Source organism: Musca autumnalis, unplaced genomic scaffold, assembly GCF_047663935.1.
Source record: "Musca autumnalis isolate F117 unplaced genomic scaffold, ASM4766393v1 scaffold_1, whole genome shotgun sequence".
NCBI classification, from domain to species: domain Eukaryota; kingdom Metazoa; phylum Arthropoda; class Insecta; order Diptera; family Muscidae; genus Musca; species Musca autumnalis.
Genome location: NW_027411644.1, coordinates 234,430,772 through 234,448,835, shown reverse-complemented (window position 1 = coordinate 234,448,835; position 18,064 = coordinate 234,430,772). Strand labels below are relative to the sequence as shown.

The window sequence follows — 18,064 nt, the reverse complement described above, 5'->3', positions numbered from 1 at the left end:
CCATGTCAGAATATTTTTCAGCCAAGAAACTTCTTTTCTTCCTCTGCATGGTCTTCCATCAACTGATCCTTTGATAACACTGTGCTACAGTGAAAATTTGCAGGTGCTCTAATGCATAAATTCGGTTTTGTGGGAGTCCACAGAAGTCGAAAATACCTTTGGTTTCTTTGGGTCACTTCGGTTTTTCATTTTATAACGGTAAATGTAGTGAAAAATGGGCTTTCTTGGATTTTCAACTTTAAACGGACATTACTTCTTTTTTCCACAACCGATTTGCACACACTGTTTTTCGTTATAAAGGGGAGTGTAATGCCTTTCGAATAAGCAATAGATTTTTAAAATCGGTTAACAAATGGCTATGTAATAGTGGTTTAAGTGTGACAAAAACGCATTAAAAAACACTAAAATGTTTTTCCTTGTGCTCTAGGCTGCGTAAATGACACCTAACAGTACAATTATTTACAGTTAGCAAGTAGGAAATTTAGTTGGCTTTCCAAAATGGGAAAAAACAAGAAAATCCCTTGAAAAATGAATGCGTTATGGCATTTTTTGTGTTTCAACTTTTTGGTTTTTTTTCATATTTTCCATTATAAAACATTGATACCTTGTGCGTAATTGTTAAGCAGGATAATCACAATTAGAGTCGTACATGCTAAGCTACCCATCTTTTATAAAGGAAAATATGAAAAAAAACCAAAAAGTTGAAAAACAAAAAATGCCATAACGCATTCATTTTTCAACCGATTTCGTTGGTTTTTCCCATTTTGTAAAGCCAACTAAATTTCCTACTTGCTAACAGTAAATAATTGTACTGTTAGGTGTCGTTTACGCAGCCTAGAGCACAAGGAAAAACATTTTACTGTTTTTTAATGGGTTTTTGTCACACTTAAACCATTATTACTTAGCCATTTGTTAACCGATTTTAAAAATCTATTGCTTATTCGAAAGGCATTACACTCCCCTTTATAACGAAAAACAGTGTGTGCAAATCGGTTGTGGAAAAAAGAAGTAATGTCCGTTTAAAGTTGAAAATCCAAGAAAGCTCATTTTTCACTACATTTACCGTTATAAAATGAAAAACCGAAGTGACCCAAAGAAACCAAAGGTATTTTCGTCTTCTGTGGACTCCCACAAAACCGAATTTGTGCATCAGAAATCCTGCAAAAAAAATTTGTCCACTTTTGTATCACAGTGTAATTTTTTGCAGAAGAATATATTTATCATTTCTCATGATATGTCACAGATATGACACTTTTCTGGTTTTAAATGTTTTAAGAAGTTGGCCATCTTGATTCATTCTTCTTAATACCTCGTCATTTCTTATGCGATCTGTCCACCGTGTTTTAAGTATTTTCTTTCATCTATAGCCTTTATTCTGATGCATATAATAAAACAGACCAGATGTAGCATTTGATGAATCTGGTTTTAGTTTGTATACCCATGTCATGACTTGTCAGTATCTTGTTGTATATGTAAAATGCATCCCTTGCCATTTCTATACGACAAGTTATTTCTTTCGAAACATCCCATTGTTCATTTATATATATTAAATAACAACGGCGAAAGGATACATCCTTGTCGTAGCCCCTTTGAAATCGTTACTTCTTCCGTCATTTCTCCGTTTATATCGATGTATGCCGCCTGTTTCCAATATAAATTTCGTATACATCGTATATCCTTGTCGGTTATGTTAATCGATTTCAAAATTTCTATTAGTTTATCGTGACGAACTGTGTCGAAAGCCTTTTCGTAGTCAACGAAATATATAAATATATCCTTTGTACTTCTCGGCATTTCTGAACTAGCACCTGTAAGCTAAGCAGTGCTTCTCGAGTCCCCATTCCTTGTTTAAATCCGAACAGTGATGTGCCCATATACTTTTCACATTGTGGATGTATTCGGCTTTGGATTACTCTTAGAAAAAGTTGTAATGCATGAAAAATGTGAAGAATATAGACTGATTAGTATCATCAGTCTATATTCTTCACATTTTTTTGCGTTGTTCTTCTTTGGTATCGGTATGAATTTTGAAATGAGCCAGTCTGGTGGATATTTCCCCGTGTCATATACGTGGTTAAAGAGTATTACGAGTAGGTCGACATTTTCATCCTCTATAAGTTTTAATACTTCAGCTGGAATATCGTCAGGTCCTGTTGCTTTCATTTCTTTGAGTGTTTTTATTGCCTGCTCTACTTCGCACTTTGTTATTGGGTTTCCAGTCAGATTGTCTTCTGTTTCTTCCAATGAACGGAAACAAACAAAACGATTCCCGTACCAATCACACAAAGCCACAAACTTTTCAGCTTCTCTGAATCGTTTCATTCTCACAACCAAAACAAAAACACAAACTTTTCAATGTAAAAAGATGGAAACCGTACGATTGCGGAAATGTAACTTCGGTTATGCTTTGCCGAGTTGTTTCATTCACCACCGAAACAAGAAGTATTTTTGGGAAACGTTTGCCGTGCGTATTGTCAATGACACACTCAGACACACATACATGTGATTGCTTAACAACCCTATAAGATAGCATCAGCATACCACAGTGAATTTTATCAACCACCAATCAGCATACCACAGTGAATTTTATCAACCACCAAACGTTTTTGATTTATTCACACGTGTTTAGTACTATTCCGTTTTTTATCTGCTCTTGTGGAGTTGAGTACTTTTCGCTTTTCGTTTTGTTCGCACTCACGAATATAAACAAAACAAAACTAAACAGCGAGCTCGGCCAACGAGGGTTATGTTTCGTTTTGTATTGTTCCTATGGAAAATACGAAACGAAACGATTGGAAATGTTATTTAAAGTATTTTTACGTACTCTGGTTTCTTCGTAAGGGGTTCTTTCGGCATCAGTGAATAATTTTTCTACATATTCTTTCCATATTCGCTTTTTCTCCGCTAATTCAAATATAGCTTTGTTATTTCCATCTAATAGAGTGGCTGGCGCTGTTTTTTATATACTCCTGCTGCTTCCTTTAACTTCTTAAGAAGGTGGAGTCATCGTGTAGGTTCTGTAGAGTTTCAATTTCTTGACATTTTCTATTAAGTAAATTATTTTTTGCTGTTCTTGTCAAGGTTCTGATTTCTTTATTTATCTCCCAGTATCTTTCGAAATTTCTATTTTTCTGTTGGCTTCTTAGAATTCGTAGTTGTTTTATTTCCTCAGTGACCCATTCATCATCTCTGGATGCAGCAGAGTTTTGTAGGCACATATTCGTGGTGGAGTTTATCTTTGTTTTGAGATTATGCCATATATTTTCCACATCCTCCTTGTTTACTCCTTCAAGTTTAGAGTTAATCTCTGTTTTAATTTCGCATTTAATAGTTGGATCTTTCATCATGTGCAGATTTAGTCTGGGTGTCCTCTTCTTTTTTCGGGTAATTGCTAATTTGATCCTGATTTGAAAAAGTAGCAGGTTATGGTCAGATGGGACGTCCGCACCGGGTAATCAATTTGATTTCTTATGATGTTTGCTGGGTTATCATGAGGAGATCTCCACGTATAAAGTCTTCTGGGATGTAATTGAAACATTGTATTTGTAACTTTCATTTTATGTTCTTGGCAGAATTGTACCAATCTATCCCCTCTATCATTGCGTTGTCCTAGACCATATTTTCCAGTGACTCCATTTACTTCATCTCCTTGTATAATAGTAATTTCATGAGATTTGGTGTTTTTGAGTAACTCTTCGATTTCTGCATAGAATTCCTCGACTTCGTCATTACTTGAGTCCGATGTGGGAGCGTAAACTTGGATAATGTTCATGTTAATAGGTTTTGTATTAATTTTTATCATTGTTCTGTCAGAATGTGGGATAAATCCTGTTACATATTCTGCAATATAACTCTTTACTATTATTGCCACACCCTTTCTGTGCTTTCCTCGAAATACTCGAGTATTTTCCGATCTAAAATCTCCGCTTTCAGTCCACCATGTTTCACTTATTCCGAGAATGTCTATATTCATTCTGTTCATTTCGCTTATAGCGTTATTGAGCTTTCCAGCTTCGTATAAGCTTCTAACATTCCACGTTCCTATTTTTAATACCTTTTTTGTTTTTCCTCCGGGGATTCTTAGCACCCTCTTATTGCCGGAGACTGAGGGCCGTGTTTCTTCTGTTGTTTCCATATTAATTATTATATGATTTGCAAGGGATTTAATTTCAGTTGTTTCCCGTTCCCTTCTGATGGGTTTGTAGTTTTCCATCTATGGTTGCAGCCGCTCCACGGGAGTTCAGACGCTGTTCACAGCCGCCCAATATGGGAACATACGCTGTGGTAGTATTCATTCGCAGTTCGGAAGCCGTTTTAAACTTTGGTGACGCCTACCGATTTCCAGTGGTGGTCATTCTAGCTGGTTCAGCTTCCGCCCACCAAAGGTACTAAGGGACCAGCTGCCGCCTCATAGGCTAGTTTTTGGTCACCCCCGAGTATTTTATTTCCTCAGTACCCCACTTGTCATAAAGACAAGTCGAGCTTCCCCAATTCGCCGGGACCCTATAGAGGATCTAGCAATCCCCCACGGGCCGAAATTAAATGCATTTTAATTTTACCGATTTTTGTCGATAACTCAAAAAATGAATTACAGAATTCCACTACTGGTAGATATACTAGGCACAGTGCTCCTTAACCAACATTAAATGAAAGGAGCTTACACCTGGAAAGTTTTTACGGATTCTGAAACTACAATGTTTATAGATGTGATGGCCGGAGGGTTGTCTGCTCAATGTCCTCAAACAGCATGGAGTACATGACTGTATCAAAGGCTTTCGATAAGTCAAGCCCCACTATCACTGTTCTATCACACGGCGGTCTCTGAGTCCTTCACAAATATACGTGGAGATGGCGTGCAGCGCTGTTGTCGTGCTGTGCTGCTTACGGAATCCACGCTGATGATCGCCAACTTGATAGCTATTCCTGATACTGGGGAGGACTAAGCCCTCAAGGGTCTTTGCTACGGGCGACAAAAGGGAAATCGGCATGTACGATTCACTTTTGCTGGCATCCTTGCCTGGCTTCCGTAGCGGGACCACCCTGCCCATTTTCCAGACTTCAGGAACAATGAGGGTGTCTAGCGACAGGTTGAGAACTTTAGTGAGATACTCCACTCCCGGCTCATCCAACTGTTTCAGCATTACCATGGAAATTCCGTCAGGGCCCAACGCTTTGGATGATTTAGCGTTCCTGATGGCATTCGCAACATCATCCATTGTAAACTGTGGTGGTTCATCGTCGGCAGGAAGTGATCTAATACGACGTAACACTCTTCTCTTCGCCCTGTAATTCTCGGCGTGTTCGACAAACTGTCGATTGAAGTAACTTGCACACCTCTTCGGGTCAGTCAACGTAACATCGCCAAACGTGACTGAGCTCTTGTCATCCCTCCTTCCGGGGATCGAGAGTGACAACCGTTGCCCACAATTTACTTATACCGGCTCCAATGTTACAACTCTTCGCCGACCAGCCTGTTAACTTCCAGTGTCAGCTCCCTGACTCTGTGGTCGTCGGGGTTGGTTCGACAAAGCTCATCACGCTCATTTGCTAATCCGGTCGCCTCTGCTGGGAAATTTGGTCTTACTTCGGGTATTCGACCAACAGGTATATGGCGAGCGGCTGCAGCATTGATGATGTCTCGGAACGTCCTTTCCGCTACCCGAACATCAAAAGGGCAATTCTCTGAAGCGGTGATTGGTGAACTCTCTGAAACTCGGCCAATCAGCTTTCCCATGATTGACTAATGTGCGGCTTTCGGAGGTGATGAAATCGGGTGGTCTGCTGATGGAGACAATTATGGGGAGATGGTCAGATCGAAGGGAAATGACGGGTTGCCACGTGACGTCATTTGTCAGACCAGGTGACACGATGGTTATGTCTGGCGAACTGTGACACGCTCCCGTTTTGACCAAGCAAAACGTAGAGCTATCAATCTGCTCAGCCAGCGCTATACCCCTCTGGTCGTGTCCGAGGGCCGAATGCCAGATCTCATGATGCGCATTAAAATCCCCCAGAACCAGACGATTATGACCTTCCAAAAAAGGGCTAAAGTCAGGATTATAATCTGAGATACAGCTATTCTCGGCGGGATGTATACGTTTAGCAACTCTATCTCGGCAGTTCTACACCTGACTGCTACCCCATACATTCCATGTACGGGTCCTTAGTGGCAGGCTCAAGCGAGATAGGTCTGTATTGAACAGACTGGTGCAAAAGGAAAGCGAATCCCCCCTCCACATCTGGTGCGATCCTTCCTTATTACGTTGTAACCATCACAACGTACTGAGCTGTGGTCGCTCAGCATGGTTTCCTGCACCGCCGCGACCTTGATCTTCTTCCGATTCATAAATTCCACTATTTCATCGATCTTAGCCCGGAGCCCATTGCAATTAAATTGCAAAAATGATGCATTTCTCATAATCAGACGACGAGGGAGTTTCGTAATCCGATGACGACTCACTGGGGACTGTATCCACACAGCATGCAGCCTTAGATGCACCCACTCCGGACATCTATTGCATCTCACCGAAGGCTGGATGTGGGTGAAGATGCGGATGTGACAAACCGAGCACAAATATATTGGTCCTGGGTTTTCCTTCGTGCCGGCACGGACCAAAAGAATCCGGAGCAGACATTCCGGGATATGCTGCTCCCAACACAGAAAACGAAAAACAGAGATTTGTTGACCCGCTATGTTTAGTATGAACTTATGAACAACTTTTTAACTGTTTTTTACTCGGTGCATTATAAAATAAATATGAAAAATAATCCGTAATAAAATAAAACATCGTTATGACAAGCCATCATAGTCTGATATAAATTCAAAAAAACTTTAAATTTAGTGTTAATGCTAGTGTTGGGCAATCTCGTTCATTAAGCGGATCGATCTTTTTCATTCCGTTCACCAAAAAGATCCGGATCTTTCACTTCGTTCGTTGGCTCTTTTTCGTTCAACAATACATTTGACTGTGTTATTTTCTTTTGAAGTCGTTCGTTCTCCGCTGCATATGACTCCGTCGTTCTTTTCACCGAATCGTTCTTTTGAAAATGTTCGTTCACGAATGACACATTGTGTGCTAATGGGGGTGGTTTTGTTTCTGGATTTGATATGAAAGAACCAGATGAACGAATGATGCAAAAGAAAGATATGACCGAGATGTGTTGTTACTGAGCGAGAGTAGCTCTCTGAATCATTGTTTGTTTTGTGTGGAAATTTGTGCTGCTTGACTGCAAAACCAATGCATTCGTTTTTTTTTTTTTGCTTGCTTGTGTGCTTGTGTGTATGCAAAGCTAATGGTGGTGGTTTTGTTTTGTAAGCAGCAATGACTCGGTCATCGGGGATCTAAATCAGTGTTAATCACCACTGGGCTCGCGAGCCGTGTCTGTGTGAACACACACAATCCCAATTGTGGTGAGTTTGAACGTTACTCTCACCACCGATCATCTTCGTTGTTTTAGCAATGAATCAACGCACACAATGTTTATCTAGAGAGGGATAGATAATCGCGTGTGTGTGCCCAACACAAACGCAGCTGTTGAATTTGTTGTTGCTGGTGAACACTGATCTAAATGAACGATATAAAAGAATGAGCTGGATACGGATCCGTTCGTTCTTTTCACGGAATCGTTCCTTTGAACCGGTTCGTTCATGAACGACACAACTCTAGTTAATGCCCATTAATAATTACAGATGTGCATAGATACTAAAAAATATACGATTCAACTTCAAGGTACTCGTAAACAAATTTACAACAATTTAATTGCATTTCTACCCTGTGCATGAAAAAGCAGTTTTCGAGTGGAATTTTGAAATCTCTTTAATTTTATGTAAATACCTCTTTTATATTCAAATTACATTGACAACAATTTAACAAATACGAGTGTCACGCAAACATGCATCACCACAGCAGGGAAATGGCTGACATGGTGCACAAGGATCCACAGCTTTGGCACGCCTATCTACCATACAAATTAGAGGTGGAGCAGTACCAGCCAATTCACGTAGGCGCTTCTTTCTAAAATATTGAAATAAATGTTAATTAATTCCCAAAACATATTATTATTATTTATTGCTTTTACGCCAAGTCGTGGGCGCATAGTGCCAAACCCCCCAAAACATATACATATAATATAAATTATCAGTCCTACCTTTTCTCAGCCAATTCGGCTGGTGATAATTTCCTGCCCTTTGATTTATTCAAATATTTCATCATGTCCACCGTACCACCACCAGGAAGTACTTTCCCTTTAGCCGCAGCACCTTTAGAGCCACCAGCAGCACGGTTTCGTCCTCCAAAACCAGCACCCCATTTACCACCAGCACCACCGCCTGCTTTACCACCTCCTCTACCGCCACATCCCCCATACACACCAGCCGTGGGTAAGGCACCTGCTGTATAACCACCAGGTCCATAGGGACCAAATGCTTTGCCAAAACGCTCACCAATTGCACAGTTATACAATTTCATATACTTATTGGGTTCTTTGGGATACAATGGCGGTACATTCCAATCCTGTTCATCATATTGAGTGCCAGTATTAATGAGATTACGTTTCTTCAAGCGTTCAGGTTTTATTACTCCAGCCGGTGGTGTTACACCAAAATCAAATTCTGTCTCACTGTCTGTGGTATCGGATAGCACTAGTGTATCACTACAAGGAGGTAAATTTCGATTACGTGCCTCTTTATTACACTGATACTCCAAACGTTTCTTGTCCAAAAATCCACGACAGAAACAATCGACAATGGGTTTGTGGCAGGTACATTTATTGAAACCCATTTCTTTGAGACATTTCTTCAGCTTGCGTATTTCCATGGCCATTGGATTTTTGATAATTTTAAATTGTATCGGTTGCATATTGAGATATGGATCGGCACATTCTTTTAGAGCCTCGGCATCCTTAAGTGGCCTTAGGGTTATAAAATATTCACCATTCTTTTTGCAAATGTGCAAGGTGGGTTTTTGTATCAACTCCTCCTCTTCGCCTTCTTGATTGCAAATTCCACCACGTCTCCTGCGATAGGAATATTGTGATACCCTTAAGGTATCTGCTGGGAAATCTCTTAAAAAATATTTCATTAACTCCTTAATGGGCTTGCGTATGGCCCCCGGCTTCCAACCAGACCGTATGCCCTTGGCTTCAACATTCCACAACCAACCCATGTTGGGTGGGACATTTTTGCGACCAGCAAAACCATTTATACAAGTCTTGTGTCCCACCTGCACTCCGGGATATTTACGGACCATGCGATAATTGTATCTTAAATAAAAAGAAAACTGAAATAATTTATCATACCAAAATTGAAAAAAGAATATTTTACTTACTTTTTATTGCGACAAACCTTTCCCGTTTTGCGAAAATTCTTTACCAAAAACTGTTCTCTTTCCGCCTCATCAACCTGCCCCTTGGCCCTTGTCTTAGAGTTTGCCTTTTCTTTATTCTGTTTATCGCACAGCTTCTGTGTTTTACTACCACGATTTAATTCCCTTTCACATCGTTCATCTTTTTCGAAATCTTTCTTCTTTACATCTCGTATATCGTATAGATCTTTCAATTCCGAAAATACCCGAGTCAAATGTGGACGACATTCTTTGCTATTCGTTTTACAAATATTATATAATTCCGAAGATTTAGTTTCACATTTCCCACACTCATCTTCCTTTCGATGACCATCCGATTGAAACACGTCGGCACAAAGTTTTCGTATACGACAATAGGCACAAACTTTTTTCGGATTACAAGTACAGCGACAATGCCCTGTGGTTTGGTCACTTTGAGAACAAATTTGATCGTTGGAATCTTCACTGCAGTTTGATCCTTTATCCATGTAATCATTGAGTATTTCATTAGCCGTCACTTCATCATTATAGGGTTTGTTGTCGAATTGGGGCATGGGTTTATAGCCACATTTTGGACAAGCTGCCAATTTTGGTAGCCACGTTAGGTTTTCTTTGCAAAGGGGACAACATCTGGAAATACAGTTTTGAATTTGATATTATTGGAATGTAATGAAATTTTAGTTTTAGAAATGTCCAAAGCATACCACTGATTAACGTGAGAACAAGAAATAAGACTTAATAAAGAATAGGGATTTTAAAAAGGAAGCTATAGTCGGATTTGTCCAATTGACCGTATGTCTGGGATCCCTGAATAAAGCAAAAGCTGTCCCCAAAATCATTATATTCTGTACCTTCGATAAACATTTCAAAATTTCCTTAAACAGCCTTTTAACTGCACTTAAGCAACATTTTTGATTTTTATGCGGGACTGCTGTAGTAGAAACGGAAATATGTTGGTCTGTATCTTTTATTCGGTCATCTAATTCTGGTTCTTCTATATAAAGATTCAACAATTCTGCAACCTGAACACGCTGGGTCCATAAAGAAAGAAGAGACAGGTGAGATGGGTTAGTTGGATAGCTAAACAAATGCAAAATTTCTAACCAAAAATCTATTGAAATAAATAAAAATTGCGCGGCTTATCCGTTTTGTGGATGTGATAATGTATGTCCGTAGTCACACTTACAAATTTTTCGGAAAAGTAAATTGTATTTTTGTGACTTTGCTCCTTCATATTTCCGTGAAGTCCTTGTGCACTTAAATTAATGGTGATGAAAATATAACGATATGTGTGTTCGTTTACTCAAAATTTGTACAAATTGTTACTGGATGTTGTTCGTTTACTCTACAGTACAATGCAAAAGACCTTAGCAGATTACAAGAAGTTACTGAACTTGTACAAATTTGTACAAATTGTTGAGTAAACGAACGCACCTGATAATAGGTCTGTACGATAACCCAAAAATTTGTACAAATTCGTACAAATTTTTACTGAATGTTGTTCGATAACAAAATTATCCAGCAAAAGAAAACGAGCTTGGAGAGATTTTTGGAGAGTTTTGTGACTGAGAACTTGCAAATTTTTGCTGGGAAAATTTGTCCCGCAAAAATTTGCAAGTCTGATCAGCTGACTTTTAATCAACTGTTCAATGTAAACAACTCGAAATGTTAACATTTTTGACCAAGAAAATTTCACAATTGCACATTTTTTTTAGATTCTAAACCGTTGTGGATAGTATTAAAGCATTAAATAGGTTAACTGCAATTTTAAAATTTATGTTTTCGTTCCGTTTGGTTTAAAATATCAAAAGAAACAAAAACAAATTTCAACATTTTCGGAAACAGCTGACTTTCCTGCAAGTTTTTGCAAAATGCTGTTCGATAACTTTCTGCAATTTTTCTTGCTTGAGAGAGTAAAATTCACTGAGAGAGGTTGCTGGAACTGACTGAGTAATTATTGCTGGGAAAGTTATCGTACACACCTGCTGTTCGATAACTTTCTGCAATTTTTCTTGCTTGAGAGAGAAAAATTCACTGAGAGAGGTTGCTGGAAATGACTGAGTAATTATTGCTGGGAAAGTTATCGTACACACCTAAAGCATAGTACACACGGTCCAACAAAACTGAGAGTCATCGAGGTATATTTCGTTAATATCAAAGTCTAGCTGAATAATTACTATCCTAATCACTAAATTATACCTTAAATGTTGTATCTCAATCATTTTTAGCTAACAAAAAGCTTTTATTTGCCAGAAAATTGCCGTAAAAGTACGTTGACTGTCATTTTTGTTGGACCGTGTGTACTATGCGTAATAACGATAGCTATAGATTTTTTAAAATAAAATATCTAAATATCTAATGTTGGGAATATCGATAGTTTGCCAGCTCTATTGGGTATCGTGCTATCAATTCGGTCCCAGTAATACGGATCTTAATTGGGCTGAAACTTCTCGTGTTTGCCTTTTCATCTGAGATGGTTGGGGATGGTCTCCGAGTACGGCATTCAAACTGTACCTTTATACTGCCTGCGCAAAAACATCAGATTGAATGCTATTCAAGCCCGCTTGATAGGCTCATTAATCTAGAGGTTATCGCTTATACCTTCGGACTATCTCTACAGATAATGAAGATCCCTCCTAATGTGCCTGGGTGGTGGAAGCCTATGCACTAGATCATGGAAGGGATGCTCACGGCGATAACTGGCGTCCTATGTGGTTGACCTCTGCTGGCATCCATGACTGGCTTCAGTAGCGGTACAACCCTGCCAACTTTCAAGACTCCTGGGACAATATGGGTGGCTAATGATAGATTGAAGACACTTGCTTAATACTGCGTGCCCAACTCTTTGGATGATTTCGCGTTTCGGATGAGGTCTGTAACATCGTAAATTGTGGTGGTACCTTCTCGGCTGGGAAGGCTCTTATGCGGCGTAGAACACTCCTCTTCGCCTTATCACTCTCGGGGTGCTCCATAAACTGCGGGTTAAAATATCACTCTCATCTCTTTGGTTCTCTCACTATCACGCTGTTGAAAGTAACAGTCGTTTTATCAACCTTAATTTCCGGATTCGAGAGTGATTTAACCGTTGCCACAATTAACGTAATCCTGTAGTTATATTGCATTGCAGGTTGTTGCAGGTGGTCTAGCCACTTTTTCCGCTTATGTTCGCCTACTAGTCTTTTGACTTCAAGAGTAAGTTCCCTAACTCTTGGGTCTTCAGGTTTCGTACGACGAAGCTCATCACGCTGATTTGCTAGTACCGTCGCCTCTGTTCTGAGAAATTTGGTTTGATTTCGGGTATTCGACCAGTAGGTATGTAGAGATCGGATACAGCAGTAAAGATGTCCCAGAAAATTGTCTCAGCTACCCGAGGATTGGTAAATTATCTGACCCTTGCCAAACAGCTATTTCAGAGGATATGAAGTCGGTTGGTCTGTTTACGGAGACGATGATCGGAAGATGTTCCGACCAACGGGAAATAATGGGTTCCCAGAAGACATCATTTATCCAACCAGTAGTGGAATTCTGTAACTCATTTTTCGAGTTACTGACAAAAATCGCTAAAATTAAAAATGAAAAGTATCAATAAAAACTGACAACACTGATGCCATCGGTAGAATTTAGCGACAACTTTTTTTGGCTGTTAACTTACCGACAATTTTCGTTAATACCAAAATTATAAGCATTTTTATTTTACCGATTTTTGTCAGTAACTCGAAAAATGAGTTACAGAATTCCACTACTGGTACCATAATGTTGTTGTAGTAGGTTCTACAAGAACATGTACATCTTCATTTTATTGATTCGGCTCTGCTTCCAGCTCCAAGTTCAGAAAGGACGCCACCTGAAGAGGATTAGTCGAAAGTGAGCTTGGAGTCGGGTTGGCTGGGCAGTTAAACAGGTGCTGCGTATTGTTGTCTAAGTGGTGGATATTTTCATATTCCTCGCATGGAAAAACTCTACAAGATCAATGAGATAGGCGTTTAGCCTGTCACAGACGTTAACGATGTTGGAACCTGACGTGTTGGTTGAGTCCTCGTCCAATATATGTGGAAATTACGTGCAGTGCTGTTGTGGTACTATTCTGCTTCCGGAACCCATACTGATGATCCGCAACTGGATAACACGTTCTGATACTGGGGAGGAGTAACACCTCGAGTATCTTTGCTACTGGCGATAGAAGTGAGATCGGCCTGTATGACTCACCTTTGCTGGAGTCTTTGCCAGGTTTCAGCAGCGGGACCACCCTGCCCAACTTCCAGGCATCGATAACTATTATGGTGGTTAGGGATAAGTTGAGGACCTTACTTAAATATTCGACTCCCGGGTCATCCAGCTGTTTTAGCATCACCATTGAAATTCCGTCAGGTCCAAGCGCTTTGGATGACTTTGCGCCTCGGATAACATCTGCAACATCATCTATCGTAAATTGTGGCGTTTCTTCCTCGTCTGGAAGAGATCGCAAACTACGTAAAACACTTCTCTTCGTCCGGTCTCTATCGGGTTGCTCGATAAATTGTCGGCAGAAATAGCCTGCGCACCTCTTCGGATCTGTCACAGCCACGCCGTTAAACATGACAGATGTGAGATCGTCTCTCCTACCTCAATTTATTACAACCGGCTCCAATGTTGCAGCACTTCAGATGTTCTATCCACTTTTTCCGCTTGTGTCCATCGACTAATCTATTTACTTCCATTATCAGTTCCCTGACTCTGGGTTCAGTAGGGTTCGTGCGGCGAAGCTCATCACGTTCATTAGCTAATCCCGTCGCCTCTGCTGGGAAATTAGGTCTTATATCAGGTATTCGACCAGCAGGAATAAAGCGAGCGGCTGCAGTAGTGATGATGTCTCGGAATTTCCTCTCAGAGGGATTGGGCAGTTCTCTGAAGCGTTGATAAGTGAACGCTCTGAAACCTTGCCAATCCGCTATCCCATGGTTAATGAAAGTATGGCATTCAGAGGTTATGAAGTCTGGTGGTCTATTTATGGAGATGAGGATTGGGAGATGGTCCGACCCAAGGGAAATGACGTCATTCGTCAGACCGGTTGACACGATGGATATGTCAGGCGAACTGTGGCAGTCCCCTCTAATCCTGGTGGGTGCGTCCTCGTTCGCAGCGCAGAACGTGGTGCTATCTGTTTGCTCAGCCAGATCTGTACCTCTCTGGTCATTCTCTAAGACTGAATGCCATAACTCATGATGCGCATTAAAATCCCCTAGACCAGCCGGTTATCACCTCGCAACAGAGATCTGATGTTAGGCGAATAACGCGGGGCACAGCTATTGACCGGCGGGAAATACACATTCAGCAGTTCTATCTCGGCGGTTCCACAATTTTACCTCTACCCCCATACACTCCAAGTATGGGTGCCTAGAGTCTAGCTCAGGCGAGATAGGTCTGTATTGGACACACTGGTGCAATAGGAATGCAAGTCCACCACCCCCACTTCTCGTACGATCCTGGCGAAGAACGTACCGTAAGCATGTAACGCAAGCCAAAGCTATTCATCGGCGGTATGTACACATTAAGCAACTGTACCTCGGCAGTCCAACACTTTACAGATACCCCCATACATTCCATGTATGATTCACTAAAGTCAAGCTCAATCGAGATAGGTCTGTAGTGCACAGTCCTCCTTATACACAATGATTCCGACGATGAAGTTGTAGACACGCAGCAGCAACATAAATCCTATCACAGTTGTCCTGAAGACGGCTAAGACCTGAGCCCATTACATGTCACTCAAGTTGACATATGGTAAATGCAGATCTGGCAAATGGAACAGATCCATGGCACTTTCCTGGCACGTTCCAAAAGATCTCGAAGAAAGCATTCCGAGATATATTGCCACTCCCATGGTGAAAAAAAATATATGAACACAAACGCTTATTTGTTGAGGTGACGGCTCCTGGTCGAAGATTCCGCCGAGTCAATCCGGTGCATAGGACTTGCCGCAGTGGGATTGATCTATTCTATGCCGGTGCCCTAGTCTAGTAAAAAAACATGCTATTTGGTACTGTTAAGATTACATCTCTCTCATGCTTATCTTCTATAGAACCCACGATCCTAATAAGAACCTGCAGGAGGCTTAAATGGCTGGTCTTCTAACAGCTAAGTAAGTTCGATTAATGTCATCTCCACTTAAGTTCGATTAATCTCTAATCCATATTTCCTTTACTGTTCCATCCAAATTCCTCTTCCTACCTTACATTTTCCTCTCAAATCCCTTTTCAGGTTGAACAGCTATGAATCCTAAAACATAACATACAGAGAAAATTTTAAAAACATTTTCGAACAGCCCTTAAATTACACTTAAGCAAAAATTCTTTATCCCGAAGAAGTTGTCCAATATAAATCTTATTGGAACTTTGGATCAATAACTCAGGAGTATGAATTTTTCCATGAAAAATATATATCATTCTAATCAGGACCATAATGACAACCTCCAGGGAAAATTTCAAGACTATTCATGAATAGTCGTTTTAGATACGACTGAAGGATATGGCTAAATCGACTACGAAGTGTCTATATCTGATTTGGTCTTAATATTTGTGGGTCTTAAAACATTATTTCGATTTTTTGTGGATTCAAAGTGTCTATACGCTCCTTAACCCCGAGGCTGAGGATATAGAAACGTTGATAGTTTTTTGAAATATGAATTGACAGTTCAAAATAATTTAACTTCTAGTTGTACAAATTCTCACTCACTTTGGTTGAACGGGCGTCTGCTCTATTAATTCCGGTACAGAGTCTTTGTGGCAAAAGTTGATGATGTTTTCTGGAACAAAAAGACCCTCATCCGAACAAGCATTTATTGAAGGAATTTGGTTATGCGTATCTGAAAATAAAAATAGAAAAATACAACTTTTTAGAAATTATATTAAGAAACCTAAATCTTTATTTTAAAATCTCAAAATTTTGACCATTACATTTATTTACATTCTTTTAAGAAGTACCTGAACTACAACTTGCCGCTGGATAATTGTGATTGCAAGAGGTTGGACATGGTTCCGGCTGTTTTTCCACCTCGGCCATTTTCGTACAACATGGTGGAGGTTTTGGTTTGCCCACCAAGGAATCAATTAGCTTTTGATATTGATTGGTGACTTTCTAAAAAAAATTTTATGAATATTTTTAGAAATTTTTTGGGATCATTAGAATAGTGATGAACTTTTGTGAACTTTTGATTTTAAACTTACTTTCATTTCAGCACAAGCTGGGTCTAATGTATTTAAAATATCGGCATCCGGTACCGTTTTGCCATTAATCGCACGGAAATTCGACAAATCCAAACATGTAGGATGCAATGATTTATCGGAATCTGTTGCCGGTATCAGTCCAACTTGGGAACAACAACATGGATTTTTATCTTCACCAACGACAAATAAAATATCATTTGGATCAATTATTTTGTTGGCTGCCTTGGCAACATCTTCACGGGGCCCACACATATCTTCATCGCTGCAATATAAAAATAATACTCCATTATTTAAAAAAATAGCAAAAACCTATCTTCTCTCTACCCACTTCCATTCCGAACATTTAGTTTGTAGCCGCACAATCACCTCAATGATACCACATTTTTTATCAGTATCACAATTTCGAAATTCCGATTCAAAGACATGTGTCAACTCGCCCATACACGCAGGATCTATTAGACAATTTAAAAAGCTTTCTGGCCAGTCGACAGCCGCAATGCCCAAATTTTTAACACCATATTTTATTTTCAGCTTTAGATTATTTTTCATTAAATCATCTTTAAGAACGCTGGGATTTTCGATAAATTCAAAACTTTTTCCCGATTTGAATTCAATAACATTTATACGGCTGGAGGTGATTTTTAAATCTTCTTTATTAAATGTTGCCTCCACAACCAGCATAGATGGATCTTTGTCCACTAATTGTTTGGCATCCTTGTCGCTTATTTCCAAGCGTATAACAATTATGTCCACAATATAACCCACCCCTGCTGGACCATTTGACGGGATTCCTGTTGCCGTTAAATTTAAAGGATTTTCGTTGGTATTCATTTCAAAACACTCAAAATTATCGTTAATTTAAATGAAAACAAAAAAATAAATAATTGCAAAATATGAAATAATTTTTGAATGAAGTTTTGGGCTATTATTTGATTACAATTTCAATGTTTTCTTGATAATTTAAGGTTACCAGACACAAATAGGAAGCGAAAAGATTATCGCCGGCAAGGCAAATTTGGTTAGTCCATATTTATATTAAGCAATTTTCCTTGCGGCAATTGTCAGTTTGAGGGAGAGAGAGGTGAGGCAAATTGTAAATATGGACTTATTACAACATTTTGTCTGTTCCAGAACTGCAAGAATCTACTACTTTTTACTATTTTCTTCGATAAAATAAAGGGAAAATCATGGTACAATAATTTGGAAGGTAGGTCAGGTTCGAACAAATTGTGAAAAACAAGGCCTGGGTGTATTTGCTTATTCTGTCAGAATTGCCATAACTGAATATGCAACAGGTTGTACTGTTTGTTTGATATTTTGGATCATTAACTAAAAACGCGAAAAATGAATGGGTGGCTAAGTTTTCTTTACAGAGTCAGCTTCTGTATAGTATGTTCAAAAGTTTGTTTCATCACAATGTTGTAATAAATACAAATAATAAATGTTGTAATAACAATTTTCATTTCGACTGAGTTTTAATATGTATAAAATATTTTGTCATATTTTTCAAAACCATACACA

At 39.5% G+C, this 18,064-nt stretch overlaps 1 protein-coding gene across 1 annotated transcript; it reads right to left on the bottom strand.

Moving 5' to 3' along the window:
- Window positions 1–7,791: 7,791 nt before the first annotated feature.
- LOC141389234 (uncharacterized) lies at window positions 7,792–17,507 on the bottom strand. The gene is made up of 7 exons (XM_073960473.1): window positions 16,872–17,507; window positions 16,544–16,805; window positions 16,301–16,454; window positions 16,053–16,182; window positions 9,327–9,971; window positions 8,149–9,261; window positions 7,792–8,015 (listed from the first exon to the last, which is right to left on the bottom strand). The coding sequence occupies exons 1-7, from the start codon at window positions 17,372–17,374 to the stop codon at window positions 7,868–7,870; spliced, it is 2,955 nt and encodes a 984-aa protein (XP_073816574.1). The 5' UTR covers window positions 17,375–17,507; the 3' UTR covers window positions 7,792–7,867.
- Window positions 17,508–18,064: the final 557 nt, after the last annotated feature.

Coding starts and splice junctions, on each gene's coding strand:
- LOC141389234 (XM_073960473.1), bottom strand. CDS start 17,374: ATGAATACCAACGAAAATCCTTTAAATTTAACGGCAACAGGAATCCCG. Junction 9,262..9,326: donor AAGGTTTGTCGCAATAAAAA/GTAAGTAAAATA, acceptor TTTTTATTTAAG/ATACAATTATCGCATGGTCC. Junction 8,016..8,148: donor GCCGAATTGGCTGAGAAAAG/GTAGGACTGATA, acceptor TCAATATTTTAG/AAAGAAGCGCCTACGTGAAT.